The 27,482-nt window shown below is 39.9% G+C and overlaps 1 protein-coding gene across 1 annotated transcript in view; it reads left to right on the top strand.

Annotated features, from left to right (window-relative positions):
* Positions 1 to 27,193, top strand: part of LOC101165069 (fibroblast growth factor receptor-like 1) — an 85,879-nt gene extending 58,686 nt beyond the window's left edge. Inside the window, exons 4-8 of the mRNA XM_023958961.1 lie at positions 12,825 to 12,902; positions 18,868 to 19,161; positions 22,707 to 22,879; positions 22,958 to 23,138; positions 23,685 to 27,193. Of these exons, the coding sequence (XP_023814729.1) occupies positions 12,825 to 12,902; positions 18,868 to 19,161; positions 22,707 to 22,879; positions 22,958 to 23,138; positions 23,685 to 24,109 (1,151 nt within the window). The 3' untranslated portion in view covers positions 24,110 to 27,193. The remainder of the gene's footprint in view (positions 1 to 12,824; positions 12,903 to 18,867; positions 19,162 to 22,706; positions 22,880 to 22,957; positions 23,139 to 23,684) is intronic.
* Positions 27,194 to 27,482: the final 289 nt, after the last annotated feature.

The raw sequence follows: 27,482 nt of genomic DNA, 5'->3' as shown, positions 1-27,482 counted from the left end.
AAGTTTCCCCATTAAGTGTTTTTGTTTAGTCTGACTCGCTGCAGTTTTGCACCGTCAGTGTTTACTCCTGCTGAAGGAGAGAACGCAGACGATAGGTGTGGAGCTTGGGACAACAGAAAGACGGGCCTTGAATGATCCCCGGCGAGTCCCATAAATAAGCAGAGCTGCAGGTTCTGCTGCAGGAGGCTGATCTCAGCGAGCCCAGCAGAGCCGGGCACAAGGTTACAAAAGCAGGAGTAATGCTGCCGAAGGAGCTTTAAGCCGTGAGTGCTCAGCTTTTTGCACTGGTGATCAGGCAGATGTGTGCTCTACTTTAACTCTTTTTTTTTTCTTTTTTTTTTTAACCTGACTCAAGGTTTTTATGGATCCTTTAATGGTTGAGTAAATGGTCGAATTGATCCGTCCATCTTTAGGACTTGATGAATCCCTTTTGGGGTCACGGAGTCGCTGGAACCAACCCAGCTACTGTTGGGTGAAGGTGGAGTTCACCCAGAACAGGTCGCCGGTCTGATGCAGGGCCACACACTCACACCGGGAATAGTCAGCACAAAAAGATAAAACATAGGATGGTTTTCTTTTGTTCTAAGTAAAATTTAAAAAAAAAACTGCCAATGGAACTAGTAGAATTTATCTTGGTAAGAATTTTCTAAATAAGTTGTGATGTCCAGCCCTTTAAAATGAAATTAAATATTGAAATGAGCTATAAACTCTCAATTGTAGATAAAATATCATTAAGCTGATGTTGCTCAAAAAAAAATCTCTTAAAGTAGGTATATTTGTACATTTTCTCCCTCAACTTTATCCTATTTTATCAGAAGTACTAGTACCCCCATTTTAAGATAAATGTGTCTTAAATGTAAATTATGAGTAAAGGAAACTTTGCACTTTTCCTGAATCAATCAAGTCTGTGTCTTGAACCAAGACCAATCAAAAACTTCACAAACGTCTGTTTAAAAAATATTTGTTTGAAGTTTTAAAAAAAAGTTTTTGCTTCAAATAAGAGTTTTAAAGATCAAATTAATTAACAAGATATGCCGGATTCATGACAAATCGTTACATCTTAGAGAAAATCCCCGACAAGTTAGTTTTGTTTCAGATCAAGTGTACCCAGATATTTAAATAAGACAAAGAGACTTGGTGAGAGTTTGTGTTTTTGCAGTGCATCCATACCTCTAGGGACAACTTAGTCATCAATTTACCAATGAATGATGTTTTTAGGCTACGGGAGGAAACCTGAGTTGCTGAAGAAAACGCACACATGTACGTGAGAACATGCTAACTCCACACAGAACCCAGAAGGGATTCAAACCAGGGCCTTCTCGAAGTGAAGCGACATCATCAACCAGTGCACCACCAATGCAATCAGTTCAATTGATGCTTTTCTTTTTCTTTTTTAAGCCTTCAGAGTGCTCATAAAAGATATTTCAACTAAATAATTAGTGTTCCCCTAAATCTGTCAAGACCTCAGTCTGTTGGCATTTATACACAAGAAAAGATGAGAAAGATCCTAAAAGATCCAGTGTCAAATTCAGTAAAAGCTTTATTTGGTTTTGCTTCATTTGGCCAAATATTTGCATAGTATCTCATTAAAACTTGTTTATTTCTGAACAACAAATGTTCAGGACGTATGTCCACACACACACACACATACACACACCCACACACAATGCTTATGATCAATCCCAAAACACAATCCAGAGCGATTGAAGCCATTCCCAGCTAAGTGTTGTTTTCATCTCTCTTCTGAGAGTTCGATGCCCACAACAGCCGGTATTTTTTAAAAAGCACCATAAAGCTTCACTCGTAAAAGGCGCGATTTCTTGAATGCCTTCAGCAGGCCAGCGGGAGGGCATAGCTGGAGCTGGAAGCCCCATCAGGTGTTGGTGAGGGTTTCTGCGTGGTGGTAAAGGCTAATGAGCTCACATGTTCCACAAAGCCAGGATCTGATGCAGACTGTGTTTATACATTAGAAAGAAAATTAGCAGCAAGTAGAAATAGATCATCCTCTCACGTCTTTTCCCGTCCTCTAAACTCTGAATGGTGTAAGAGTTAATCAGTTTTGTACGACGGCGTTGCTCCTCGTAGAGAACCGCAGCTAACTGTGTTGTGCGACTGTCTGCTCTGTTGTCACAGTTCATAAATCTCTCTTTCACCAATCTCTTGCCTTTTTCATGAACCGACTCTCTCTCTTTGTAACTCTCTGGCTCCCTCTTGACCCCGTTTAAAAGAAAGTCAGATCTCATCGTGTTTGCTCTTTTTCTCCATCCGTGTTCCTTTCAGCGTCTCTCTTAAGCTATTAATGGATTCCTGTGTAGCAGCGCATGTTCTAATCATTTCCAAAAGGCTGCGCGGTCTCTCTGCAGGCCAGACGCTAAATCAGATTGACATTTGTGAGTGTGCATGAACAGTGAGTCTGATAAATATTTGCACCTGTGGGTGTGTGGACACTGTAATGTGAATCCAACTGTTTCTGATGGTTAATTGAAGAAGAATTGTTGTAGTCTCTGAACTGGAGACTAACCAACTACTTCATCTTATCTGGTTTATATTGTATATAAGTGACATTATAAAATTCCTGAATGATTTGCTAAAGTCATAATTTTATTTTATTTTTAAATGCATTTTCTTTTTTACTGCATACAATAGATTTCAAAATTAGGCAAGCTATGAACAATAGGAGTTAGAGAAAACAAATCTTATTAAATCTGTCCTTTTTACATCAGCACATCAACACAAGATAACAACAATAAATAATAATAATAGTAAACAAATAAGGGCTTTTGACTTGAAAAGCCGAAACCCCTTCCCCAACCGATCCAAGTCCACAGTTTGAGTTAACCTAACCAAAATGATTAATAATAGATGAAAACAAAAAATGTCTACTCTATAAGGCACAAACACTGAATGGTAAAAATGTGACAAGTTACCCACCAGACTCCTTTTTTTTCCAGGAGTAAGGTTTGGTGGTGGGGGAATCATAGTATGGGGTTGTTGGTTTTTTTAAAGATTAAAGCTCAATCCATTGTGGGGCGGCCGTGGTGCAGTGGAAGAGTGGTTGACCTCTGATCAGAGGATCCCAAGTGGGTCCCCTATGTGTCGAAGCATCATCGGGCCGGATGCTGAAACCCACATTAGTTCCTGGTGGTAATTGGTTGGCACCAGTGTTTGGCAGTGGAGTAAACATCCTTGTGTGAATGAGACTGTAACTGTAAAGCTTTTGGGCCTTCTGAGGAGGTTGTAAGGCACTATATAAGTATAGACATTTTCCTCTACCAAATGTTTTTTTTTAATTTGCAGAAATGACATTTTTTATAAGACACAATGTCACAGCCTGTGAAAGAAACACACGTCTTAGACTGTGTTTTCACTGTAGTCGCGTTTAAGATGAGGTTTAGTATGTAGATTAAGGCGGAGTCTGAATCATTACAAAGATTCAGATATGCAAGATTCAAAGGGGTTTATTGTCAATGAACAGTAAGAAAACGGGTTTCCCTGTACAATGAGATGCCTACTTTGCTGTTCGCTCCGAATGCCATAAGGTTAAAGGTTAAATCAAATAACAGATAAGGTAGGATATTTACAGGATATGAGGGATTACTTTATAACCCCGAAAAACTATATATTGCAGGAATGCCCTGGATTTTATTGCATTTCAGACAGATGCTCACTACTTTTTTTGCTTTCTTTTAAAGTAAAAACGGAATAAAACATGAACATTGTGAAGACTATTTATGAATCCACTGTGTTTTGATGATTAGAACCTGAATGGTTTTTAAAAATAAAAAACAAAAAACAAATTTGTCTTTTTTGTTTGTCTGTTTGTTTGCTTGTTTGTTTTATCTTTCAAACGCAATGCATTGTGGTCTCAATTTGCCAATCTAGTGAGCATTGATGCACATTAGTTTTTTACAGGGACTTCTGGGAAATTTCTAGGGCTCTGGATTTTGGGATTGTAGATTTGGTCACCCTGTAAAATGGCGAACGTCTCATATAGCGCTCTAAAGCTGCATTAACACCAAACACGATTTGCGTGACAGGGCCGTCAAGTTTATGCGTATATTCAATGTACAGACTTAATCAGAGGTCCTGCGGCGGGATTTGAACATGGGCACGGTGATGGGGCGGTGCAGGGAAAACACAGCGAGATTTCATATCTGAACTTTGGCAAAGAATTTGCAACCAATCATGAACTCAGCTTTGGCCCGTGACATGTTGATCATGTGATCAGCGGGTCGAGTCCAAAGAACAACAATATTTAAAACTTTTTTCCCTCTTATTTGTATTCAGACAATAATAAAAAATAAAAAAAACACTAAAGTGGCATTTTGTATTCAAACGCATGTTTTTTATTCATCTATCAAAAAAATGATGAAGAGTAACGCTGTAAGTTGGTGAAAAACTGTTTAGTATAAACTAATTATAGTGTGAGAACATTGCGGTAAAAAAGTGCCTTTGAGTACGTACGCTGGGCAGTTGAACCAGCATCCCCGTCAGCGATTACTGATGTGTGTGTGTGTTAAAGATTACACATAAAAAGTGCCTGTGGAGGACAACATGAGCTGCTAATTGTGGATGAAACACATCCTGAGCTTCAGACCCGAAGTTTCCACTGACATTCTGCCAGAGCGCATTTTGAATGCGGAGAGAGACCGGGTTATAAATCTGGTTACACCGACGCTGTGTGTTGTGTTTCAGCTCTCTGCAAAACCAAAATCAGTACAAAAAATACAAAAATATACTAACCATTCATGACCTTTGCTGGAAAGAAAATTCCGACTGTAAGGTGAGGGGTCAGAGTGCAGGACGACTGGAAGGAGAAGAAAAGAAAAAACAATTTTGGATGCCTCTTTCTCCTACAATTTTCAAATATCTCCTCTGCCCCCCTGACTCCCCCTTAATAACAGGCTCATAACAAAAGGGAGATCTACACAACATGTGGTTTTATTGTTTCCAGAGTATCATTGACATGATGGACTTATAATGACACTGTGTGTTTTAGTAGGGGGTCAGTGGACTGACAGGCCGACCAACTGCTGAAGGACAAATGGTGTTTGTTCTGCTGGCTGTAAAGAGTGCACGGCTTTGTAGAGGCAGAGGTCCTGGCAGCACTTTTGTTTGAGAACTTCGTCTTAAGTTCAACTGCGGGACATAGGAGTGCATGAATTTGCAGTTTGCTCCTTTGTCCAAACATAGCTTCTGTCCATTCAAAGCCTCGGTGGTGTTTTACAGCACAGATGGACGAATCTGCTGCAAGACTCAAGGTGAAAACCTGTGTTGTTGGATGGAGCCTTTGTTCCAAAATGTTAAAGAAGCAGAGCAATAAAATGGGTGCTGGAATTTAGCTCTCCAATTAAGCGAAAACAGGACTCGCTTCACATCTGTTTTTTCCACCAAAATTTGGCCTGGACTCAAAGCTTTGACTCGGAATCAATGCGGCTTCCTGAACCCGACCGCATATCCACCAGACGCGGGTCAATTTTACATTTTCTTTGGGCTTTTGTGCCACGGCTAACCCTGCGCTTTAACCCAGCTAATGGGGTTTGGGCCACATCTGGCTCAAATAACACTGGAAGTGTCTCAGCTAAACTACAAGTGCCAAAATATTAGCGCACAACAGGCTAAAATGAGGCTGTTGTTTGGAATGGATCTATGGAGGCCACAGGTCTTTAATATTATAACAATGTTTGATAAAAATGTATCCTGTTTCTAATCTTCCTTTACAAATAAATGTAGAAATTACAGGTTTTTTTAAAAATGTAGTGTTTCCTAAAAAATTGAAACAATAAAAAGGCTTATAAATACTCTTGGCTTGGAGTGACACCCCAATCATATTTTAATCTATTGTAAAAATCTATTTCCAGTGGTTATTTAAGGATGACTGTGCCGTTTTTAGCCAAAATCCTATTTTTTTAAACAGTTGTTGTCTAGGACATAGTTTCTGCAGAGCAGCAGAAGTTCATCAGAATGTCACTTCTAGCTTGTGGGCAGGACTGTTGGTGTGGAGCAACCCCACATCCCGTCACCCTTTACTCTCTCCTGCTAGATTACACATCCCCAACCTAACTTTAGCGGTGCAACAAAAATGGTGAACAATATTGAAGCTATTCAGCCGTAGCGTTTAGATCCAGATTTCAGCTCAGATGAGGAAAAAAAAAGTCATTTATAGATGAATTTGTCTACAAGTGGATGCATCACATTGGAGCGAAGCAGGGAGCAATGCCCCGCCCACTGTATTTTCTCCATCACAAATATTTAATATCTTTTTTTGCCTGCTTCTAATTCACAACAATTTAAACAAAGAAATACTCCAAAATGCAATTTTAAGCTCAATTTTATTTATAGATATCCTCCATCATCAGAAAAATGCCACAAGAATATGTGCAAAACACAGTTTTTATCGCAGTGGATCTCTAAAATTGAAGCTGAATGATGTCTCCTCCTCTATGTTGTAAGAGTTTTTGGCGCCTCACATCAGAGCTGCTTATTTTTGCCCCAAATCTTACGCAGATACTCAGCTTGGACCCACATCAGCTTTGCTCAGTCCATCGTTTCCAGCACATATCCAGTGTCTGTATTAAAAATGTGGGAGGACGTGACCCTTTAGGAAAACACTGCCTCTGGACACACACCTAGGTGTAAACACGCACACACCCGCACGGCACTGTGGGGACTCATATTTCTGAGCGTGCTTGTTTGAAAAAGGTCCTCACTCTCCACAGACCTGAAGGCAAACACAAAAGAGGTCACAGAAACACACGCGCTCACATGGGGCTGCCCAGGCAGGAAATGTGGGAAACTTCGCACACTCTTAAGCCATTTCCACTCTAGTATATGAAACGAGAAACAGGTGGAAGGAAGTCAAATTAAGGAAGCAGAAATCGAAGAGAGAAAGGACGGAATAAAAGTCTGAAACTGGATCGGCGTGTGCAAGATTTCAGCGTTTTGAGGGTTTCCGTATTTTATTAAAAATAGATGACATAAAGAGCTGACAGCACTGCGCTCCCCAGCTCTTTCAGACTGAAACTTTAGACCAATGGCGGTGAAACGGGGTTTGACGAGCTTTAATAACGGAGTCTCAAACAGAAAAGGAATTTTCTGTTTGACTTGGAAATGCAAGAGTCAGTGCATCTGTATCAGGAACGTCTCTCTCTCCGGTTTTGTGGGATCATGTAACTGTGTGGAATATCTGGCTGAAGAGGAGGTGGAACAAGATCAGAAGAAACCGTTTTTTAAGTGAAAACAGCTAAAGGAGTAGTGGAACTTGTTTTTTTACGTGTTCATCTTGGAGCACAGCATTACAGGTGCAAACCTGATTTTCCTGGCAGCATCCTCTGAGAAAGAAACAAACATGCAGGATTTTACTTCGTCTCTCACCAATGCTACATTCACACCGGGCATAGGTGGCGCCTTCAAGAACGCGCTGAATAAGGGTTTTTAAATACGCTTTTTAGTAGTGCGATATGTCATGGCGGCACAAATCTGGTGAATCTTGCACCAGGTTTCTCCTTTACAGCTCTATTCTGATACATGAAAGACTCTGCGTCATAAAATTCCACTCAGGCAAAAACATCAAGTATCTGTTTCTCCGTCAATCAATTTTTAAGCGGTTAGCACTTCTGTGTTTTGAAAATACATGAGTTACTACCAAATCCCAGACCCTGAATGTTTCAACTGCCACCCGTTTTGTACGCATTTTCGAGCTCGGTGTGAACTTAGCAAGTCACCCTTACACAATTAAGGGTGACTGGCCGACGAAGTATGCATTACCACTTTTTAACGGACGCCATGGAAGTCCACAAAGTTAAAAAGTGATAATGCACACTTTGAAGGCCATTAACCCGCTTATACCAGGCTCACTTACAAAAGAAATAACTATTAACCAGTTTCTAGTCTTTAATTCTTGTTTTTTTCCTATGTGGATTGGTTGTTTCACAAAAAGCGGACTATTTGTTACGTGGTGCGTCGCCTTGTCATGGTAACGTGACAAGGTGCCGCACCACCGCTGCAGTCAAGATTCGGTGATATAAAGCGAAATATCTATGCTGATCGTCCCGATGGGTTGAATAAAGCATCCGTTCAGAGAGAAAGTTCACCTCTTACCGCTTGTTTTGGCGCAAATGATTAAGCTAAAGGTTATTTTAAAGAAGCCGGCACAGTGATACAGAAGATTTAAGCTAGGTGACCGGAACTTCTTTTTGGGGCGTGCGGTTATCACTGTGCGTCATCACTTTTTAATGCACACCCAGCAGCCAATCAGAATCGAGTATTCACCCAGACCATGGTATAAGGAAAGGTAAAACTGTTTCACATCGGAAGTTTATAGAATAACGTTCACGTAAAGCTGAGAGTTTTACCATTTGGGTCAGACAGCCTTTGTAAATATGTTGTTAAGTTCTCTATAATTAGCACTACTGAGCATGCTCTGTGCTCTTTGAAGACAATGGCATCCTCTTGAAACTGTGGCCGAAGTGATAATTGAGGAGCCAGCTGGGCATGCGGGCAGCATCATCTGTTTATATTCAGAGATGAACTCCGGCAGGTCTCATTCTAAAAATCATCCACTTATTTTTGGGATCAAACAGAGCTTAACTTAAGCGTTTTAGAGGGATGCCAGACTTTTCCTGATCCTATTTTTGAATCTCTGGAAATAATTATTGATCTATGCAGTGTTCGATTACCGACTATATGATTCCTGAACTTTCTAAAAACAAAAACACTTTCTGATGCTTTGTTGCTTTATTCTTTTTGAAAGGTTTTCATGATGATTTTTCACAATATTTCATAGAAACGGTAAAAAGAGAGATGGTTTGTCATGTTTCTGGAAGCATTTTTAAACCCAATTACCCAGATTGGATAAGAAAATACCACGAATACAAATTGTGCTGTAAAGTTTGGTGCCTTGACATTTTTTTTCTTTTTTTTCATTTTATTTGCTTGTGTTCTTGTGAATAATTTTTACATGTTTAATTTGTAAAAATGTATAAATAGAATATAGTAAGGTTGGAGGTTGGAATTATTAATATTTTCTTCTACACCCTTCTTTTTCAAGCACTATATCACTTTCTGTTTATCTAACTGTTTTATCTTGTGTTTGAAAATAAAAAGGAAATCAATTATGTCTAATGAAGTTTGTAACCGTGATCTTTTAGAAATGAAAACCAAACTGAAACCTAAAAACCTCACAGGTTCACAACTGGGAAAAAATATTTACAGCAATTTTCCTAGACTGTATTTCTTAATTATTCACAACTTCCCTTTCGGGTGGATGTGGCCTGTCCGCAGGTAAAATATGCGCAAACCAATATGGGCAAACCTATATGGGGCACGCAGGTTGCACCAGATAAGAACGCAGTGAGCCTTCATAGGGAAAATGTTCATGCACATGCACTGTCCAGGTGATAAGTGTGCGCTCTTTGCGTGCAGCCTGGCTGTTAGAAATGAGACAGAGTTTGTGTGGGCATTCTTCATGCACTTACATATTATCTGCATCATCTGCGTGCTGCATTTGTGCGCAGTCAAGAGGGAGCCGGTACGCAGACCTTACCAACGACAAGAGCATGGTGTAAGGGCACCGTCGGACAGCGTCACCCCTAAATCATAAATGCGTGCAGCTTTCATTACCCTTTCAAATATTTCACAATACACTTACCACATGCACAACAATGGTACGTTCCATTTTCATGATTTCCCTCGAGGCGGCTGCACGAGTTTCAAGGGAACTGCAACACAGCGCTACAATCCTCCAAAAACCCACAGAACCCGTGCAAGTCAACCCTGGTGCAGGTCTATGTGACTAAGGCTTAAGATTCATTCTTTCCGTTAACAAATATCAAATGTCTATCAAGTAAGTAAAATGTGTTGATTAGGCTCACTGAAACATAAGACTTTATAGAAAAGCTTTAAGTGAGACGCTATAGCTGCATGTTTTTCACAGATGAGATTTTGTCACATTTTTCCAAGAAAAAGGTGTTTTTTAAAGTTTTTACATGCTGGGTTTTTCTGAGTATTTACTTTACTAGCATCCATTCCTTTGCTCACATATGGAGATGCCATTCATCCTTCCATTCTTCATGTGCTTCCTTTTTGGTTCACTCATGCAGCCCGCTCCAGCTGTTCACTCAACTACCTTATAACTGCATTTTATACTTGTTTTGTTGAGTGTTGGGTGTCCAGAAAGGCGCCATATAAATAAAATTCATTCTTATTATTCTTACCTCCTTTTTACATCCACTTACTTTTACAAACTTCTTTTTTTTCACTAGGTTAGCATTTCTAAATAATATTGTCCCTTCATCTTTGGTACCAGGTGGAATCATGGGTTGGAGTTGTGATCACATTAGCACCAGTGACTTGGTTTCATTCTGATGCAGTCCCAGCTTTGATCACATGGCAGTCATGGTGTTGACAGCATGAACTTTGAGATTCTCCTCCCTTCACACTTGGTGGTTCAGAGCTCTGGGGGCTGTTTTTATCCAGCCTAAAGCAACAAGATCAGCAGGGTTTATTCAAGAGATAAATGGAGGTGTTTAGATGCTCCATAATGCTGGTTTCTAATCATGTTTTTTCAACCCTGTTAGGACTTTGCACTGGTTTCTGAATCAAGGGTTGATGGGAACATGGTGGGTTTTGACCCACCTTTAGGTATAGTTAGGGTGAGGGGCTAAAAATGAGTAGCAAAGTTCTAAAAAAAAAGTGTAAGTAATCAATTTTATTTGATTAAAATCACCAAGTTACACTATAGTTTTTTGTTTAAACTTCATTTTTGTTCCCAGATTTCAGAAAAGTCTTCTGTTTGGGATCTTCTGCAAGCCATTGGGGCGGGTTCACTTTCCACTAAAGAAAATGCTTAACCTGACCCCCGCCCTGCTTTCAGATCAGAGTCCTATAGCGCTCGGCTTCAAACAGCCTTTTCTCAGAACTGAATGCATAGTCGCAGGGATGAAGGGGGGGGGGGGGGGGGGGGGGTCCGAAGGAGGATTCTGGTTTGACAGGAACACCTCAAGTTACAGTTTAGGCAAATAATGCCAGACTACATGCACCCACACATGCAGCGACACACCCACGCAGGAATTCACATCACGCACACGACCTGCACCCCATGGCCTGCTGGGATACTATTAATATAACTACTTATAATGCAGATCGGGCCTCATATTTTGCATCTCACATGCATGTTTTATTATTATTATAATTAAAAACTCAACTGTCAGGTGGTCCTGCAAAAAATAGGTGGCCAAAAATAGGAAAAGAGCATTATTTGAAGAAGGAAATCATTAGAAAGTAGTTAAATTATCTGTTAATGCAACAAGTCTACTATACAAGATAAATAATAAAAATATATTAGAATTTAGAAACACAAGCATTCATAAAGGAAAAAATTACTATTATAGAATTACTTCAGAATCAATGTTAAACAGTCCAGTAGTATTTCTTAGCTAGTTTGAATCAAATAGTTAGTATTTTCAAGTTTTAATGTTCATAATTGTGGTTTATTTGAAATACAGTGATCAAAAAAACTAGTGTAATAAGTAGAGATGACTCTTTTTCGAACAGAATGTGAACAAAATCAGAATGGGATCTTAGTACAAGTTAACACATTTTAATAAATCCTCATAACATCTAAAATTAACAGTTATTCTTGGAATATTTTTCCAAATTTAGTGTCAGTCTATGTTGTCATTATTTATTATACTGTAAAATAACATCTTTAAAATTTAACCAAAACTTCAAGTGAAATTTGAGGTTTTTGAAGTCTTCAACCCAGTTTTGCTTTCGTCAAGAGTTTGGGGCAAAACGATTTTGACTTTAATAATCATTTCTAGATCCTAGCTTTTAATGAGACAACAATTCTCAACTGTGCTGATTCAGAGAAAAGCTTGGAAAAGTGAAAAGCAAAGAGAAGTTAAAACGACCTGGTAAAATATGTTGAACATCTCAGAACAAAGTTTTGAATTTTTTCTGGGATCAAATAGTTTGCGGTGTCAATTCCAACAAACATGGGTTTAAGCCCACAATCTAAAGATCTGTTAACTAAAACACCCACAAGCTTTCTTCAGGGGGTCCGTGGGCATTTGATGCCTCATTTATTTTTCCTAAAGCTCTGTCGGGTAGGACTTGAGCCAAATTTATGGCACAGATTTTGAATTATGAACTGCATTTTTTCCAACATTTACTCTTTTTTTTTTCAGTGTGCAGCTGAACACAGACAGCAGCCTAAAATGTCATGAGTCCTTTTTCTTTCAGAAAATATTTTGCTGTTCAGAGTAAACTAGAGACTCTCACACCTTTTAATCGTCAAGCTTTCATGGTCCATCCATTACCCTGTGATGGGATTCTCTAACTTCTGATGTTCCTATTTGAATACTTTTATTCCTTTTTTGACCAAAAAATGCATAAATGTTATCCATCCAACTTTAGTGTCCAGCTTCTGAAGTTTCCAACTTGAAATAAATGTGAGAGTACAAAGATCACAGGCTGATTTTCTTTTTAAACTGAAACTAACCTAACTTCTATTTCAAAAGGCTTCAACTACATCTTAGATAGAACTTCCATGGATCCCACAAAAGGGACATTGATTTGTTACCATATATTCAAAAACAATAAAAAATACAACAGATAAATACAATATATAACACAATGAAGTGTCCAGTGTCTCTGAGGCCTCTGTCTCTCTATCTTCTGCTAGGTGTCAAGACAGACAACATGTGTTTTTGTTCTATTTGTGACATTTCTCATATTTATCTGGTAGGTTTTCATCCGTTGACAGATCGGTCTCTGATTTGCTTGTGTTCACTAACGCCACTGTTATGTCTTTCTCTGATCAGATGACTCCAGCTCTCGAAATGGAGCCGGGCCGGTTCCCGCTGACGGCGAGGACACTCTGGAGCTGGCCGGGAAGCTGGGTGAGCGCTCGCCGCTTCTCCACCCCGTCTCAGAATAGAGACACCTGGTAGTGACACTTGGAAAAGCTGAGGTAGCATTTCAAAAGAAGCAGTAGCAGACGGAACAAACAAGCTGTCAGCGTAGAGAAGCGGAGGATTTATGACCACACACAGACACAGATATGTCGGGACGCCCGTCGCAGCGTGTGTTTGTGTAAGTAATGGCCTCTGACAGAGCAGAGGGCGGTCGGTGTGTGTGAGGTGGGATCTGGACGGACGCATTCCTTCACTTCCTGCCATTCCAGGACCACCTCCACGTGTTGCTTCACCTTTATCCCTTTGCTTGTTATGAAGTCCAGTTTTAGTTTAGCTCAAAGAACAGCAGTTTTTAACTTGATTGCTGCTCTTTTGCCCACACCGACTAAACTCCTCTGTTAGGAGCTTTGAGTTCAGAATCCACTTGCTAGCCTGTATTTTAGGTTTTTTATCACACAATTGTACCAAAATATGGGAAATTTAAATAGGTGCTTCCTAAAATACTTTTCAGACCCGCTTCCTGCCTGTCATAAACTCTAAAATAAGATGTTCATGTAGTATTTATTCAATTAAAGTTCACTCAGCTGGGCTTATAGACCTTTTAATTTAAACTGGTTTTAGATTACAACAAAATTAAACATTTAGCAGTAAAATTGTTACTTCTACATCTAGCTTATTAAGGCATTAGTCAAGACTGCCCTTACGGGGTGGAGACAGGCTGTCTACCAGCTAACCTGCAGGGGCAGATATGCGAGGGAAATATCCAAAAATATCAAGTTAACAGACCGCTCAGTGAGCTCTGTGACGGACTGGACTTTAAACTTCTTCAAGCTTACCCTAAACACAAAAAAAGCTCAGTCCTGTTCAGTGTCAGTCAAGCAGACATAGTTGCTTTACTTTAGGAAACTAATCCAAATATTTTTCCTTCATGATTTTCTTTACGGATGTCTGAAAAGTGTACAATCAGAGGTTTTCTGTCCAGCTGTAATTCTACATTTTCTATCATTATAATTTAAATGTCTGAGGCTTTTTCTTGTGTTTGTACCTCTGATGGCTTTTATTTCGGTGAAAAACACACATCAACAGCTGTTCACAGTTTGAACTGTGACGAAATCCTCTGTTGAATTTAGTAATATTATGCTTCTGATCTAAGCCAACTTCCTTTCTGGTGTTTGATTTGAAACATCAACAACATAGCTTAAAAAAGAACAAAAAAACTTGCAAAATTGTAAATGTCTTTCGGCCCCACAGTTTGTACTTTCAGGGCTTCCGTATAAACATATTAAACAGCTTGAATACAAAAGGCTTGTTTCAGATGTTATGTTTGACTGTCCCGCGCAGTTCCAGAGGCCTGACAAAGAATAGCTGTGAAGGAGTTTTAAAAATGTCTCCAAAGATTAGTGGGTTTTTAGTTGCTGCAAAGCCTCACTCTCCTGTTAATCAACATTTAAACATTTTAAAATAAAGGTAGCTCAAAAATATTCTTGTATTTATGCAGGTGTCCTAGTTTCTTGATTTAGGAAAGTTCATAAAACATGGTGTTTGCTGCTCACTGGGCTGGAGCAGCTCCAAAATGATGATGGCAGTTTTGTGCGCCCCAAATCTCCTAAAAAATGTATTTTTTATGATTTACAAACTCCTTAACATGACTTATACCACTACCTTTCAATCAAAGCATTTATAGCCATAAACTAATCTCGGTTTGTTTGTGTCTGAAAAGATGAAGTCACTTTTTTCAAAGGGCACCAGCCCTCTGAAACCAAACCGACATCAACATTCTAGACGCGCAAACGTCACAAAACATCCATTTGAAAACCAGACACACTTCAGCTCTGATTTTCTGCAGCTTTCACACAATTCAGACAAACTCCAGCCAGATTTCTCACCAATTTGCAGAGTATATCATCATTTTTGAAAAGATTTGGGAGCTTTTAAAATTTGTGTTGTGGCCCTTTAGTCCCAATATACTTACAAATAAACGCATGTGAGTCCTTGGATTTTCTTGACAAGGTGAGCTGCATTTATCTGGATCAAAAAGACTAACACAAGATAGGAAAAAAAAAATATTTCATTGTTTTTTTGTACTGTAGGGCGCACTGGACTATTTTCATAACTTTGTCATATATAAGGCGCCAAGCTAGAAGACGCTTTAAGCGAGAAGAGTCAGAGAAAAGTCAGTCAGTCAGACTTTATTACCTGCATTCTCCAGAACTCTAGAACCTGTTTGTAAAACGCCACACATTAAGTTTGCAGCATGTGAGAAACAGAGTGATACTACTAAAACTACAATTACTGTGACTACGCTAACTCCCAACCTGAACATATAAAAAGAAAAACACTGTCCAACACCAGCGCGTTTGCACTAACACTCAACCTTCTTTGCAACACGTGAAAAACAGACTGATACTACTGAAACAAAAGTTACCATGACAACGCTAACTCCCAAACCCTGTTAGTAACGTGTCCATCGCCGCTACACTTTACATTTGGACAAAGTGCCGTCTGCCTCTCAAAATTGTTTCAACGTCAGGAAACACAACCAGAGATAATCCCGTCGTTCCCTGAAAAAAAAAAAATTGGGCTTTTGAGTGCGCCTTATGGGGCGGTAAATATGGTAAATAAAGAATTTTGATGGATGGTGTCACCACAAAGTCAGTTGAAAAGTCAATTTGTGGACCATGTTTTGAGATGCGTATTGCGTCATGTGAGGAGAAAAGTGACACACCCCAAATATGAAGCCAAATATGGAAACATTTAGGAACTCTCTTGACCTCCGTTCAAAAAGATTCAAAGAGACTTAGAGCACAAAAGTTAACCCTATCAAACGCCATCCGGTGATTGGATCCTGACTGAAATCTTACCTTACAGAACAACTGGAATCCAGATTATTTCATAAGTACCCTGCACTGAAGTGCTCGTGTTAACACAAACTAAAATTAGCTTGGCGGTAAAACTCTCTACTATCTTAGTATGTTAAATCCATGCCGGATTTCTGACGGCCCTCTCAGTAATGCAGCCTCTCCCTCTGGCACAGCGTCTGATCAAAGGCATCAGTCAGAGGGTCAGCAGTATTTTTACACCGTGAAGTGTGGCGTTGAAGTGGCCCCGGAGACCCAGAACAAGCCTGCCCTTTCACTCGCTCTGGCTCCCCTCTTTCGCCACTCTTTTTCTGTTTTCTTTGTGTGTCCTCTCTTTTACCTTCACCCTTATTTTGTACTTGATATCAATCCCTCTTTCAAGATTTCTGCACTCCTTTAGTTCTTTGAGTCCATCATAATTGTGACGCACACGCCTTCTTTTCATGTTAAGGCTGAAAGTCTCCAGTCACCCCTCCTCCATTTCATTTATTCCTGCGTTTTCCTCCTTTTCTCTCCATCAGAGGCATGGACTTTGTCTCGTCACACTTCGCCTGAAGTCCGGTAGCTTTTCCTCAGACTCGGAGGGCAAAAAGGCGAGACTTAAAAGCTTTTTGGCTCTGTTTGTTTTGTCACCCTGCCCAGCTTCCCTCCTATCAGCAGACAGCTATATTCCACCCAGTCATGCAGCTGCAGCGAAATCTCCCCGTTTGAGCACACAAAGCTGTCACATAAGTCTTCTCCCCATTTGTTTACCCAGAGCTAGAATAATAACTGTGTCTGAAGAGAGAGATGCAACTGTTGTATTTCAGGGTGATTTATCGGCCTGGCTGATGGCTATCTGCTGCGGCTGGAACACCAGGGCTATAAAACCAGGCGCTCCTGTGAATGATTTCCTCTCTTCCCTCCCGACTGGGGAGGCTTTTTTTTTGCCTGCTTTGAAAGTTTTCACTGATTTCTGCGCTTTAGAAAAGAAGTGGATATGTGTGGATTTAGATTAGATTGAGTTAGATTGGATCAGGTTAGTTTTTCTTCATTAGAGAGGAGGGAGATGTGATTTTGAGAGGCTGGAAGGAGTTAAGTCCCACATCTGCTTGAATGGTGCGGATGTTTGTGCAGTTAACTAAGCTTTCTGCTGTAAAAACACAGACTTAATCATTTAGAAGGCCAATTCCTAACCTCCATGTAGGTTTTCACATTTTAAAAGGACAATGCAAGAAATTGTCAACAGGACGAAGGGATCCACCGTTTTTCTTATATTGATTTGGATTTGCTTAAGCGGTTAATGCCTTAGTCACAACTGCCCTTACGGGTGGATGTGGGCCATCTGAGGGTGAAAAATTGGCAAACTTGTACGCAGGTGATCCACAGGAAACGTCAAGATCGCAGGCCGCTCGGCATGCTGCAGGCAACAGATCACAGAATGCTTAAAGTCCCACTCCAACTATATTTTTTTCTATTGTAAAATCGTTCCCAGTGGTCTTTTGATTATGATTGAAAACCTGTGTGGATTTGTAAGACATATTTTCTGCACCTCGGCAGATACGCTTTTGGGTTGTGGGCAGGACTGTTGTGCGCTGAAGTTAGCTTAGATCATTTCCCAGCATGCTTTTGTTTACACTCTCTCCCGCTAGCAATGAGCACCTCATAAGCCCAAGCTAACATCAGCATATCTAAAATACGGCGAGCAATATATGAGCCTCGTGGCAGCTCAGAATGAAAACTTGCAGGGATCTCTTTGTCTGCAAATGGATGATTTAGAGTTGGAGCAGAGAAAGCCAGACATTGGCCCCATCATGGCAGTGGCTGCCTCATAAGTCTGAGCTTTTTCAAGCAGCCCGTTTTTATCTGCTCCCGATCCAACATGATTTGAATAAAGAAATACTCCAAAATGCAGTTTTAATCCTTAATTCTTTTATACATGTTCTTTATTATGAGAAAAAGAACATGTTTAAAACATCAACAGCACTATTTTCATTGGGTTTGGTCTTTAAACAACACAAAAGAGTAAATAAGGATATAGGAGCAGGTGCATTGTTCATTATTTTAACCCTGTTAAACGCTGCGCACTACACAAGGATCCCGTTATTGCTGTTCAAATATAATAAGTGCATGCTCCTGGCTGTTAAAAAGGATGAAATTAATCAGGGCTTAGATTGTGTGGGCGTCCTAAAGGGCATCCTGCAGGTGTCCTACAGGCACCTATGTATCACCTGCACACCCTGTGCGAGCAGCATTTGAGGGGCCAGTCCTGGCACCTGACTAACGCCTAGAGTTTGGTGTAAGGACACCAAATGACATCCTTACTCATACATCACAAATGTGCAACTTGCAGTATACCTACAAATACGTCAGGGCACACTTACCACACACACACAACAATGGTACGTTCCATTTTATCGATCAGCTGATTCCCGTTGAACGGTTGAAGAGTTACAGTCAGTAAAGCATCAGACAGACACTTTTTCCTAGCAGCCATACTTGTGCTTGTTTGATGATTCACATTGTTTTATGGTGACTGATGAAAAATAAGGCACCATTAATTGAAATTCAGTTCAAATTTGATTTGATTCGATTTGAAATGGTTTATTTAAAGCAAGAATAATGCAAAAAAAACAATACAATCAGCATTCATGCATTCATTCAAAGACCTGTCAAACTTAGGATAATAATCAAAGATTGCTTGAAAGGGACATCACTGCAGATGTCAGCATTCCTGAACAAAGCTTTCCATCAACAAAGATGTTGGGTTTAATTCCAAAAGAAGAGGGCCTCTCAGATTGCAGTCACACAGTACAAACCAAAGAAGTGACCATTTTCTTACCAAAATGCACTTACCTTATCTACTTAAAAAAACAACATATTATCAGCGTGTTTCATAAACTGTTGACCTGTACTAACCGTTGTTTTCCTCCCCACTTGCTGCTGAATGAAGCACACAGGGTATACATCTTTTTCTACTTACCGGTACATTGTTTTAGCCTACCTCTCTATCCTGTAAGACTATTAAAAGAATTTATAACAAACCTTTGAGTCCCAGGGGTGCGTCTACTCACTGTTTCCCTTCAACCTCTCCGTCTTCTCCACACCTGCAGTTCGTCCACGTTTCACCGAGCCAGCAAAGATGAGGAAGCGCGTGATTGCGCGGCCCGAGGGCAGTTCTGTGCGGCTGAAGTGCACGGCGAGCGGCAACCCTCGTCCGGACATCGTCTGGCTGAAGGACAGCAGGCCCCTGGTTGACGAGGACAGTGGAGCGGGAGGCGAGGGCAGGAAGAAGAAGTGGACTCTGATCCTGAAGAACCTGTTGCCCGAACACAGTGGGAAGTACACCTGCCAGGTGTCCAACAGAGCCGGGGAGATCAACGCCACCTACAAGGTGGAAGTCATCCGTGAGTGACCAGAACTATGGCCTCAAACCTTCAACCTTTAAGCATGTTTTGTTTTAATAAGCTAAAACCATCCATGCAAGAAATCAACATTGAGTATTAAAATCTTGATTCTAATGCAGTAGATGTAGTTTTGACAGTGTTTTATGCAGAGGGGCTGTTTTTACTGGAAACCAAGCATTTAAACTGCATCATGTAAATAAGGAAACTCCTCAGTCACAAATTGTGTTTACACGCGATTCATTATTTGTGCGATTCATTATTTATGAATTAAACCACTTTCCTCCGCCGCCGCAGAGCAAGGTCGGTGCATGCTCTGTAGCCGTTACCATGACAACTCGTCTTTCTGCGTATCAAATAATTCCTTTTTTGGGAAATGTATTAAAACTTGGACATACTACATGAGTAAAGTACTAATATTTGACTTAGTATTTATTTCTTTTGTAAGTGACCATTTTATAAGCGGGACAAGGAACTTTGAGGTGTCCATTATCAGAAATTAACGGACTTTGTGAAATGAACTGTCTGAGGCCTCAGCTTCGTCCTTTAAGTTCTGATAACCGACACCTTGATGGGCATTATCCCTTCATAATAGTTAAAAAATAAAGTGCAGCTTTTCAGAATTGGAGCGCCAACAGTTTCACTCACCCAGTAAATATTATTTGAATAAAAATGAGATAAACACGATTTAAAAAAATAAGACACTAATTTGTCTGTGATTAATTTAATGAAATAAATTGTTAGCTCTAGTCAGAAATATTAACTGTGTAAGTGAAACTGTTGGCGGCCCAATGTCTTATTTTGAAAAGCTGCTGTTACATTTTCCTTCATGATTTTAGGTTGGCTTTCATGTCACACTAAAACAGTTGCTACTCAAAGTTATACTTTGTGGAAATTTAAGTGACTCCATGTTTTCGTTTTTTAAATGTAAAATTCTACATTTTTTTACAATCATATGTCCAATTGGTAAGCAAAATCAAAAACGACGACAAAGAAATAGCTAAATCGACTTTCACGTAATTTAATTGATAATAGATCTATTGATAATTTAAATGTACTTCTGCCGTCTGGAGTAAAAACAAGAAACTATAAGCGTTTCTTTGTCTCTGTTTCTGGCTACAAACGTAGCAGAATCAGCTCATTGTGATTTCTAAACGTGCCACCTGAGCTGCACATTGCCCCTGTGGCCTGAAAGACTGATAAAGACGTGGTTCACAGCAGCTGCTGCCTGGGGGTGGGGGGGACACAAAAATCATCTGAATGTTCAATGATTTAGCTCATGCATTTACATGAAACAAAAGGAAAACAATAATGAGGCTGTGAACCATATGCTTTATTCAATTCCAGCCCCACTCTATCAATTTCATGCTGTTGCAATGCCACATGTTAAAATTCTCTAAAGAGGTCATTATTAAATGATAATACACACTCTTGTGTATATTATAAGTTAATAGGTAGCAGGCACAAGCGTTTTTAGATCGGTTAGGACCGCTCACTCTCATGATTATTTTAAATGCATTTCTTTTTCTTTGCCATTAAAAGCCCTCAACTGATGTCCCATCAGAGTAAATCTCTGGTATTGAGCAAATCTTTGCTTGAAACTAAAGGAAAAGGAAAAAAAATTGTGAAAGAACAAAGGAGAATCTGAATTTGAGTTGGGGGCCTTAGAACATTTTAGAAAATTGGGAACTGACAAGGATGAGAAAACAGGAAGAAAGGAGCAATAGTTGAAGTAAATGGAGCATTTTGAAAATGCTCAAAACGAATCAAGCAAAGAAGAAAATAAGGCAGAAAATGTGGTAATTTAGGGAAGGAAATAAAAAAGGAAAGCGTAATTTAATTAGATCAGCAATGGAGAAATATGTAGGTAAAACTGTATTTAAGTTTATTTCTGTTTTGTATAAAGAGAGTGTTATATCTGGACCTGATCTTCTGTCTCCTGCCCCTGTTCGCCTGCCTCGACCTATGTCTGGATTTTGACCATCTTATCTCTTCTCTGATGAACGTATTGCCCGTCATCAACTCCTGCCTGCTCACCCTGATTTGGCTTTGTGGACTTTTAGCTGACCTAATGAACCTGCTGCTTTTGGATCCAACCATCTGCCTGTTCTTGTAACAATTTTCATGAAATAGCTCATTTGCATTTAATATTATATGGTTTCAAAGAATGCAGTTGGCCTTCACACACATTCACCTCATCTAATCCGGCCCTCTTTGCAAACTGGACACCCCTGAGTGAGACTGTTGGAAGCCTTAGTTCAGCTACATTTATTGACCATAGTGGGTGAGGTATGCTGTGATAGTGAGCGAGCCAGCGGTTTTAGGTTTTAAGTGGTGCGCGCTGTTATAAGCTGTGAGTGGTAGTGCATTTGTAAGGCTGAATAACGTCTTATTCAGGTTAGGTGAAGAGTTTGTGTTAAATTTGTGTTCATGCACAAAGCTGTTAAAGCAGATGTTCTGGCTCCACCCGCCTCATCTGCTCCATCTTACACCACAGCTGTAGTTTCACCCACTGTCAATCACAGTTGTGCACATCCTCCCAAACGGAGAAGACATCACGCTCAAGCTGGCTCTTGTTAGGAATTTTTTTTCTTATCAGCAGATGTTCAGCATGTTGTCAATCTTTCACAGCTATTTGGAAAAAAAGCCATAAAAAATATCGTAGCTCAGAAAATAATGGAAGATAAAGTTAGTTAAAAGATTATAGTGTTAATAGTAAAAAATCATTTGGGAGTGTTGAGTTCTTGGAGCAGGAGTTTAAATAATATTATACCATGGTCCGGGTGAATACTCGATTCTGATTGGCTGCTGGGAGTGCATTAAAAAGTGATAACCACACACCCCAAAAAGAAGTAGCTTAAATCTTCTGTATCACTGCGCCGGCTTCTTTAAAACAACCCTTAGCTTCATCATCTGGACAAAAACAAGCAGTAAGAGGTGAACTTTCTCTCTGAACGGATGCTTTATTCAATCCATCGGGATGATCAGCATATATATAATGGCTTTATATCGCCTGCAGCCTTTACTGCAGTGGTGGTGCGGCCGCACCACGTAATAAATAGTCTGCTTTTTGTGAAAAGTGCAATCCAAATCGGGGAAAAAACAAGATTTAAGGACTAAAAACTGGTTAATATTTATTTTAAGTGAGCATGGTATAAGCGGGTTAATGATCTTCGAAGTATGCATCATCACTTTTGGTCATTATCCCTTACTTAATGTTTAGAAGCACTACATTTTTATTATTTTATTTTTAAAGTGCAACCTTTGATGTAAAAAAAAACTTACTTTAAAGATAATACAAGCATTTAATATCACAAAAATAAAAAAAAGTTGCTTGTTCAAAGATGTGTAGATTCTGCTCAACTTTTTTTTTATTTTATTCTTTTATATTTTTTACAAAGATTTCCACTGAATGTTTGTAACAAAAAATAAACTAAAACTTGCCAATAAATGTTTACCAGAAGCCAGACATTTTTCTTTAATTATAAAAAAAAATAGAAAAAGGAATAAATCCTGGTTTGATTGTGTTTGTCTATACCTTTCGACAGAGCGTACCAACTGTAAACCCATCCTGACTGGCACTCACCCCGTCAACACTACCGTGGACTACGGAGGAAGCACGTCCTTTCAGTGCAAAGTCCGTAGCGACGTCAAGCCGGTGATCCAGTGGCTGAAACGCCTGGACCCTGGTGATGAGAACAAATTTAACTCCACCCTAGAGGTACAGCTGTGAAGACACAGTTCCCTAAAATGAGTGGCATTTACAGTCATTTGTAACGTTGTACTGCTTCATCTGTAGGTCGGAGATGATCGTTTTGTAGTGTTGCCTGCAGGAGAAGTTTGGTCCAGACCTGACGGCTCCTACCTCAACAAGCTGCTGATAACCAGAGCCAAGGAGGACGATGCTGGCATGTACATCTGCCTGGGTGCCAACACAATGGGCTACAACTTCAGGAGTGCTTTCCTTACAGTTCTACCAGGTCAGAGACAACACTGAGTTCACAGAAGTTAGGCTCAAACATGCATGTGTCGGTGTGAACAACACAAAACAATGCAGAACAGATTCCCTTTCTGCTTTAGGTAAAGCAGGGAAATTAAGGCCAGTTGATGTCATCCTAAACTGATGCAGAGCTCCATAAGTGTTCTCTTATTTTGTTGATGTCAACTTTCACGTTTGTTCAAACTAAAAGCCTACTGCAAAGTTCTTTTGGTTGTGTGAAGTCATTGTAAACTGTGAAAATAGAAAAAAAGTAAAAACTCAATGTTTTGCACAGCTTGGAGGAGATGAAAGAGCAAGTGTGCAAGTGTTTCAAGGAATTTACATTTCTTGCAAATTTACTCCAAAGCTAGATGGTGAACTCTGATGTCCAGTTTAAACTCAGCAAAAGGTTGATCATTTTGTGCTGCCTGTACTAAAGATGTCTTCATTCCCTAAGTCCAGAAACTCAAGAAATGATTCTAGAATGTAAAAGTTCAAATGAAAGCGGATTTACTCGTGCTCTCCTGTTGTCCTGTCTCCAATCCAGATCGAAAGACACTGCTGGACTTTGTACCTGCCGCGCCGCCACCGAGCCTTCTCTGGCCTGTCATCATCGGAATACCAGCAGGAGTGGCCTTCATCCTGTGCACTGCCCTCCTCTGGTTCTGTAGATCGAAGCGCAGCTGCTCCTCCTCCTCATCGTCTTCGTCTGCCCTGCCTGCCGCTCAGCGTCTGCCTGTGGCCAGTCGTGAGCGAGCCTGCCCCGCTCTCCCTCCTCCGTCAGCCAACGGGGACAAGGATTGCCACTCATACGAGGACTACGTTGCCCACCAGCAGCTGCTTCTAGCTCAGGCAGGCACCGGATTGGCCACCAAGGTCTACCCAAAGATCTACACGGACATCCACACACACACACATTCACACGTGGATGGCAAGGTGCACCAGCATCAGCACATTCACTACCAGTGTTAGCGGAGAGGTGAGCAGGTTTTGGAGAATCGCATCTAGTTCTTTCATGGACACGGCCCTTCAGCACAGCCTTCATCCCTAAAGCTGATGTACAGAGGAGAGAACCTCCAAACCACTCTGCAAACTCATGAAGCCGGACATTGCTCGTATGTGCTGCAGCCACGTGCTTGCAAACAGACTCCTTCCAGGTATGAGTTAAAAGGAACGTCAAGAGAAGAAGTTTTCATTTCAGTGATTTGGACGGCAGTGCAGCAGGATATATGAGAGGAAAATCTCTGAATAGTTTCAACTTTTATTACACGCGTAAAAAAGAACATCTGTCTCCAACCCCCCTTTAGACTTCAGTGAGTTAGTGTTAGTGTATGAACTGTTTGTCTGAGGTTCATTTCAGAGTTCATCTCAGGCATCAGCTCAACTGAGCCATAACACCAATCCCATCTCTGCTGCTGTTTGCTTTTAGCACCTATCCGCTTTCTGGGTGTGAAACCGCCAAAGGCCTGACCTCAGTGTCAGATCTGGGCTCCTAAAAAACTCTTCTGTTTTTTTTTTTTTACCAAATCTTTACCGACTTTTGGTTTTGCTGTCTTAAGCTGCGTTCACACCAACTGTACTTTCTGCGGTGGAAACAAGTAGTTTTAATGTTAAGTCAATTTACAGACAAGATCAGAGGTCCTGAGGCACAACGGCCTGCCAACACAACAATTCACGCGGCGCAACAACGTAGCAAAAATTCTTGCGTGCAGGGAATATTTGACCACGTGAATTCAAAAATCTGAAATTTGGTAAAGAATTTCCATCTTGTTAACTAATCAGGAACTCACCTCAGGAGCTTTGGCCCCTGAGGTGTTGATGACACGATCAGTGGGTGGAGTCCAAAACCAACAAGGAGGAAAATCTGATCGCTCTCCTCCTGACCTTTAAGACATTTTCCTTAGTGCAACGAGCCAATAATAAAAAAAGATCTTCAAATTTTATTGTTGTCTTTATTTTTCCTCCTTGGACTAATGTGGGACAGCAAACTGGGTCACAGAGGGACAGAAGTACTCTATGGTGAACCTCACTGTACTGGGAAACTTCTGAATGTTCTCATGAATCCCGACATGGAGACGTGGTTACCGATAAACCTGATCTCTCCACACAATCTGTATCTTCCATCCATTGTAAATGAGATATACAGTTAATGTCTCCATGTTCTGATGAGGCTAAAGACTTTGGACAGTAGCTCCTCCCACTCGCGTCAAAGCCATCTAGTTTACGGACATTTTCAGACAAGCGTCCAGCAGCAAATTCGCAGTGCGTCTAAACCGAGGCAGAATATTGCCGCACAAATTGCGTTTGGTGTGAACGCAGACCATTCTACTCAGCAGCTACTGTTAACCAGTCAGAAAATAAGCAAAAATAAGGTTTATCAATAAGCTCACTTGTGCTGAAGAATTTTGTTAATAACACATTGTTATGAAACAGTAACTGCGAAAGTAACATAATCACCTTTTTAAAGTGAGATTTTCTTTTTTAGAAACTGAATTTTTTGTCTTGTATTTCATAATTTAGATGAGGGATTTTCCGCTTCAGTCTAGATTTTGATGTTTTCCAGGTTACTCTGCTAAACCCACCTGATCTGACTCATCATTGATCATAAAGCAGAGAAACAGAGAAAATACAAGTACTGTTACAGACCGCTTTGTTTGTTATGTCTCTTTTTATGCATTGGAACATTTGAGCTTTATTTGCTCCTGCTGCATGATGGGATGTTTTCTAACTTCATGATGTGAATCAAACGATAAAAGCAGATGCAGCAGAGCTCCACACAGGCCTTTTTTTTTTTTTCTTTTCAAAGTTCATGCCTCTGTGTGTGCTCATGAATCTGAGCAAACATTCAGGAAAAAGATTTGGGATGGGATAGAAGATGGATGAGGTTTTAGCTTGTTTCCATGACAGCGCTCCCTTCGAATGGCCTGTTTGGTCATTTATGTCAGGAGCACAGGGACAGATTTTTCCAGGTTTAGACATAAAATGTAAAATCTGTCAAACGTTTTGATGTGAAAAACGAATCAGACTCAACAGGAACTTGACAAGCGTCTCCATGCATCCCTTCCTGTGACAGGAAGCAGTGATGGAAATCATCTGGCAACGTTTAGTTTTTGTTTTTTTTTACATTTATTTTGCACATAAATCTTTAAACTAGAGAAGGACTATGTATGAATATATTTTTATAAAGAAGTTCTGTACTCCTTTTATTGTCATGCTAATCCCTGGTTACTGCATCAGCTCGTGGATGCAGGGCAGAAAAGGTTAAGCCTTGACTTGTTTGAGTTCTAACCCTGTGGAGTTTTTCTGTCCCACTGATTCAGCTGAGATAAAAACATCGTGGTCAGCAATTACTGAAAACACCCTCCTGTGATCCTCTCTACAATTACACTCAGAGTTAGATGTTATTCTGCCGTTTTAATGATTGTGGTGCTCTTTGCCTGCAAGAGTCGGGAAAAATTTCTTTTTTTTTTCTATACATTTTTCTTTTCTCAAGTCATCTTCTTGGAAAGTGTATTCCTTGTACTAAAAATTTTTTCAGGGTTTGAAGAATGAATTTTCTTTTTAGGGAAAGTTGTTTCTCATCAGGATAGGCCTTTTTATTTTTCCTATCAAAGCTAACAGACTGCCATTAAAGAAACTGTGTATTTGTGCACCAACCACTCGTATGTTCATAAAGTGACATTATCGTTGTAGGATGTCATAAAGTCAGAGTGTTTTGGACCATACGCAAGCTCTAACACAAAAACCTTGTAAATGCATACATTTTATTGAGTGAAATAAAAGGTGTGTTTCTAATTTATTTTATTTCTTACATGTTTATTTTTTCCATATAATTGGGCATTAAACTGCATGAATTAATTTGGTGTTACAGTCATGTTGTAATCTATGTAGCAAATGTCATGTATGATATTGTATATGTGCTGTCCAAACATACAAATCTTATCAGTTATCTGTGTCGACAATCTTGTACAGTCTGTCTTCATTTAGATTTTTTTTTTGAATGTCTCCTTTTTTGTAGACATATTATCAGTGCCATTAAAAAGGACAAATGTGAATTATGGAGTGTTTGTTCCAAATGATTTGCTATCATCGATGCTTAGATGAATCCAGATGAATTCTTTCTAGTGGTACCTTATTTCGTTTGGCACAAACCACATGATGCTCTGCTTTTTTCTGGGAAATCTAACACAAATACCGTACAAGGTCATTCCTCTAGGAACATCACATATTTAAAACAGTTTTTAGCACATCTTGCTATATTTGAGCAGTTTTAACACCTTAGCAGATTCAAACTAGCTCCAAAATACAATTAATAAAAAGTAAACTCATATTTGATACACTTCAT

This window comes from Oryzias latipes, chromosome 10 (assembly GCF_002234675.1).
Source record: "Oryzias latipes chromosome 10, ASM223467v1".
Classification (NCBI taxonomy): domain Eukaryota; kingdom Metazoa; phylum Chordata; class Actinopteri; order Beloniformes; family Adrianichthyidae; genus Oryzias; species Oryzias latipes.
Note: the sequence above shows the minus strand (reverse complement) of the source record. Positions and strands in the feature narration are given on the sequence as shown.